The 6000-nt window shown below is 36.5% G+C and overlaps 1 protein-coding gene across 1 annotated transcript in view; it reads right to left on the reverse strand.

Moving 5' to 3' along the window:
- Nucleotides 1–4265, reverse strand: part of LOC311089366 (RNA polymerase II elongation factor ELL2) — a 44822-nt gene extending 40557 nt beyond the window's left edge. The window contains exons 1-2 of the mRNA XM_084124009.1: nucleotides 4121–4265; nucleotides 484–531 (exon numbers count right to left, since the gene is read on the reverse strand). Coding sequence (XP_083980135.1) covers nucleotides 484–531; nucleotides 4121–4258 — 186 coding nt within the window. The 5' untranslated portion in view covers nucleotides 4259–4265. The remainder of the gene's footprint in view (nucleotides 1–483; nucleotides 532–4120) is intronic.
- Between the last annotated feature and the right edge of the window lie 1735 nt (nucleotides 4266–6000).

A 6000-nucleotide genomic window follows, 5' to 3' on the forward strand; every position in this document is an offset into this window, starting at 1 on the left:
TGTGCTAATCCGTTTAGACACAGGCATCTTTCTTTACAGACGTTTCACTGGAATGCACCCCCTACTAAAAAATCCACCTAGGCCGTACAGTGTGACCACACTGCCAATTTCACCAGCTGTAAATAACAATACTCGCATATAAACCAAACCACTGGCACGCAAATGATAGAAACCAAGGAATCGCATCCAAACGATGACACTGTTCTAATTTATGGCGCATAATTGCTCTTATGAACATGCGTGCTGCTATAATTATATAAATATTCTCAATCTAGTCGGGCAGGCCCTTAGAGTGGCGTCACTGCGAGCTACAGTTCCCTCTCCATTTCAGGCGATGGTTCAGGAGCTCATGAAATATTGAGAGTATGCAGGCGGCTGAGGGGTGCCGTGAGTTTTTTGCTGCACGACTCGACAATCAGGTCTAATTAAAGGATTGCAATTTTTAGGCATCAGGAGGGGTGAGGAAAAACACATTCATCTTACCCCCTGGTTCCCCTTGAAGCAAATTGCCGGTTGATTTGGTAAGGACCCCTGGGGACAGAAGAAAAAAAAAGGTAGAAGAGGTTGGTTAGCATCTACTATTATTATACAAAGGATTAGAAAAGAAACAAAGACATCCTGGAAATGCATCATCTCCACCTGAATCTCTAGGCTGGAACAGATTCCAAGATGCTTTAAGAAAAACAACGCAAATATTTTTGTACCAGCCTTACATGAGAGAAGGAAGGCAAAACTGAAATCATTTGAAACCTGTGTGACAAGTTTATTGTCCATATAATGAAAGTCAATCGGTTCCAAAACAACATAATTGGACCCCATTAACTTACACTGTATGAAAAAAATAAAATAAAAAGTGTTCTACTGAGGAAAGAAAGTCATACAGGTTTAGAACGGCATGAGGGTTTTCATTTTATTAAGTGTTTACCCACAATGCCAGCATTTCCACAAGCTGTGTTTAGGTACTAACTTCAGTGAAATATCATGCCTACCTATTAGCTTCCCTTCCCAGTAATTACAGTCTCCTGTTACTTGCTTGCCCTCATCGACAGAGGCACAGCTCTCTCCTGTATTAATTCATGCAGAGTGTGTGTGAGGGGGGTTGCTTTCGAGAGAATGAAAGGCTGGCTGTCACTGGCCTCTCAGCAGTGTCATGGTTCTGCTTGTGCGAGCCTAAAGATCAAGGCCGGGCTTTGCTAATCTGCACTGGAATGCGTCCGATTAATAAATCTCGACTTGAAAGACTTAACACGAGTCAATCAAATGTTATTGTGTGAGGCGTGGATGAGTGTGAGGATGTTGAGTGAAAAGTGGGGGTGGGACAAGGCAAACATCATGGGAAAAGCTTTTAGCCAACGAATTTTGAGCACTAATTAGTACTAAAGGTAAGTTACAAAAAGCAATTTTTTTCTTTTTTCTAAAGGTCCATCAAACTAAATCAAGCAGGCTTGGACATTATCTACCCTGTGGTGTTTGTCCACCACATAAAGCGTGTAATAGGCCTTTTATATAACCATCTCTTGCGAGCTGTGTTGAGCTTTTAACACTCAGCTCAGTCCAACGTCCAGGAGCATTTACACCACATATGAAACAGACTCATTCACATCACTAACGTAAGTTACTGAGACAAAAGGGAGAAAAACATTAGGCTTCCCCCAGCATAGCTCGAAACCATTAAGCAAGGTCAAAAGATAGCACTTATTATCTTCAAGGTACAGCTGGAGCTTTGGTCAACAAGCATGTTTATCTATTATGGATGTTACAGGGAGAGGCCGTCATGTCACACTCTTAGACATACAGCGCAGCTCAAGTTGCTTATTAAAAAAATACAGGCTTATTGGTTTTGCGTTTGTTGCTGTGGTCGGATTAGTGGCTAAACATTACTGAAGGGGGTTGTGGTGCTACTTGAACTTTGTTTTTTTTTTATTCTGGAGCAGCTTATAGGCACATAATGAGCACAGGTCAGAGGAGGACAGTGAGGTATCTAGTGACCTGACTTGACGTGTCCTTGGTTATATTACAATGAATTAATTGTTCTTATTTTCACTTCTGACCTAATTTGTAATTGATAAACTAGTACCCAAGGTCTCCCATGAGCATCATATGTCAGGCTGACGAGAGCCACAGCTCCAACCATACATTGTCGATAATGTATTACCTCTTACTTGTAAAATTAAATGGACACACTTTAAATTAGGTCTTTATCTACTAATATATAATTGTTAGGTATTGTAAAACACTTTTGCTGCTATTGAGGTGGGATATGGTTAAGTTTAGTATTTTTCAAATATCAGTACAATGTAAAAATACGTAAAGTGTACACAATAAGTGCACGTTATCAAATTATTAATTTAAAAACTTAACAGAAGTTAGACATCAATTTATAGTTTATGCGATAATAGATATAACTAGGCTCAGAACTAAATATTGAAATGTATTACAGACAATGCAAATGACAAACCCCATATTAAATGCATCTATCTATCTATATAACTTGTATATTTACAAACAAAGAATAAAATGAAATAAAAAAATCCAACAGACTATTAAGGAATCCCCACCAGAACCCAAAATATTACTTAGCCCAACGTGTTTATCTCTACTTTTCACTCTTTCTGCTAGGTCACATATGATTGACAATAGAACATTCATATCGAGCTCCTGTTGCAAGCTCGAGAAAGTCTTCTCGAGTTCTGATTGGGTCAAACGACATTCTACACCGCCTGACTGACCAATGAGCGATGACATCGGGACGGCGTCCAAGCGTTTAAAGGTCTAACAACAATACGACAGAGCACACCAACAAAAATACACCTTGATCGTCCAATCATCGTCAAGAAGCGCTGTGGCTGAGATGAAGCTGATTGACCAAGCGCCCCGTCCAGCTGGCGTACACGTTTTACCGCTGAAGTATTGATATTACTGGAATCTGTGCTGTAGAACCGACGGTGACAATGAGAAGTGTATTGATTACTCAGGATAACTGGTAAAGTGCAGCTTTCCTTTGCGCGAGGCGAACATTGCACTTAAAGGGATAGTTCACACTAAACAAAACTCATTCAACCACCCGCATGCTGTTCAAAACCCGTCTGACTTTCGTTTTTCATTGGAACACAAAAGGAAATGTTAGGCAGAATGTTAGTGACTGCTTCAAGTTCCTATTCACTTACAGTGCATGTTTTTGTGCATACAATAAAAGTGAATGGGGACTGAGGCTGTCATTCCGTAGAACATCTTCCGTTTTGTGTAAGAAAAGGTTTGTAACAGCATATAATAATAACAATATTTTCATTTTAAATTGAATTGACTGTTGCTATGCAATTGCCACATTTAAGTTAACAACTTCAAGAACTTATTATAAACTTAAATGTACCTAAAGAGACTATACGAGGTTAAATGCGCGTTAAGTAAGCTTTAATTCTCGGAATAGTTCACCAAATCTTGCAGCGAATTGAAATGTTCCTCTCGAATATGAGTTAATGAAATATTTGATAGCGAAATAAAAAATAATAATAATCCCAATGACTATTTGAATTGTGAGGCTAAATGCTACTCGATTAGTTCGAGCTTGAACCTTGAGCCCCTCTCAGACCGTAAGATCCCCGTGAGTGTTCTGGGTAAAAGAAACATTTCCCATCTTCTTTTTAAAATGATCATAATTTAATAGGCAAAGCAATATCCAGCATTAAGACAGTGTCATGTTGCATTTCGTATCATTTGTCAGAAATAATTAAGAGACGCCTTTATGTTGAATCTAAAGTGGAAGATAGGAGATTTTGTAAAGCCAATTGCAACTGGCTTAACGTAAAAATAAAACGATTGACATTTGTTTAATTTTGTCACAGTATAAAAATATCAATAAGTAACAATAAATAAAAACGAACTTTAAAGCACCACAGTAGGCTAACAACTGGATGTGTCCGATTTCCTCCTGTTAGGATACTATGTGTCCCTGTTCAAACAGCACATTGCACTTGAAGTGACGCAGGCTACTCTTCCTAAATAAATCAACACTTTACAAACAGCCAACTGTTTTGAAGTTGCGAGTTCTGAACTTTTCTTTCTGTCCAATTGAGATCAGTGGAGCAAATAAACACTGACGAAATCGAACCAAACGCGTTACCTTGAGATTCTGATAGGCTTCCAGCGTCCGGATGGCAGTGTCTGTTAGCTTGACGTGAAAGATGGTTTTGTTGGGAATGCTTTTATTAATCTTTCCACAGGAGAGTCCATACCGATGCTCCTGTCTCAACGCTGCCATGTCTGGAACTGAGGTGAAGTGGCGACATTCTAGTCCAAACGTCATTCTCAGCTGGGCGGGGTTAACAGACAGCGTTGTGGTCACGTCACTCACACACACACACACACACACGCACGCACACACACGTTGTGTTTTCATGTTTTATGGGGACTTTCCATAAACATAATTATTTTTATATTGTACAAACTTTATATTATATCCTCTAACCCTAAACCTATTAATCACAGAAAACGTTCTGTACTTTTACATTTTCAAAAAACATAATTTAGTCTGATTTATAAGCTGTTTTCCTCATGGGGACCAAAACATTTTCCCACACAGACAAGATTTCAGATATTGTCATCTCTGTGGGGACATTTTGTCCTCATAAAGTACCTGGACATCACACACACACACACACACACACACACACACCCACACACCCACACACACAAAATGCATATGTATTTCAGCATTAAACCTACCCTAACTAAGGAGGGTGACACGAGTTCGATTTAGTCTTTGACAAGTCCAGTTTTACTGGACAGACAGATAGATTGCTTTTTTCTTTTATGAACGTGTATGTGTGAATGGTGGTAATTTATATATATATATATATATATATATATATATATATATATATATATATATATATATATATGCACATATATGCACTGCCGTTAAACATTTGGGATCAGTAAGGTTTCTTATGATTTTAAAAAAAGTGTTTTATGCTCACCAAGGCTGCATTTATTTGATTAAAAATAAAACAGTAATATTGTTAAATATTATGACAATTTAAAAAAAAAAAATTTCTATTTGAATATATTTTAAAATATAATTTATTCCTGTGATGCAAAGCTGAATTTTCAGCATCATTACTCCAGTGTCACATGATCCTTTAGAAATCATTCTAATATGCTGATTTGATGCTCAAAAAACATTCATTATTATTATCAATGTTGAAAACAATTTCCCCTCCAGAATTCTTTGATGAATAGAAAGTTCTATTTCATTTATTTGAAATAGACTCTTTTGTAACATTAGGCCTATAAATGTCTTTACTGTAACTTTTGATCAATTTAATGCATCCTTGCTGAATAAAAGTTTCTTTTAACTTTTAAACTGTAGTGTATAATGTTACAAAAGCTTTCTATTTCAAACAAATGCTGTTCTTTTGAACTTTCTATTCATCAAAGAATCCTGAAAAAAAAAATTGTGTTTTCAACACTGATAATAATAATAAAGGTTTATTGAGCAGCAAATCAGCAGATTTCTGAAGGATCATGTGACACTGAAGACTGGATGTTGCTGAAAATTCAGCTTTGAATCAGAGGAATAAATTACATTTTAAAATATATTAAAATAGAATAATTTATTAAATAATAATATAATATTATAATTATAAAAATATATAAAAATATATATTTTTGTATTTTTAATTAAATAAATGTAGCCTTGGTGAGCATAAGAGACTTTCAAAAACGTAAAAAATCTTACTGATCCCAAACTTTTGAATGGCAGAATATATACAGTGAGGAAAATAAGTATTTGAACACCCTGCTATTTTGCAAGTTCTCCCACTTGGAAATCATGGAGGGGTCTGAAATTGTCATCGTAGGTGCATGTCCACTGTGAGAGACATAATCTAAAAAAAAAAATCCAGAAATTACAATGTATGATTTTTTAACTATTTATTTGTATGATACAGCTGCAAATAAGTATTTGAACACCTGTCTATCAGCTAGAATTCTGACCCTCAA

The sequence above is a fragment of the Abramis brama genome, assembly GCF_963993115.1.
Source record: "Abramis brama genome assembly, chromosome: 9".
NCBI lineage: Eukaryota > Metazoa > Chordata > Actinopteri > Cypriniformes > Leuciscidae > Abramis > Abramis brama.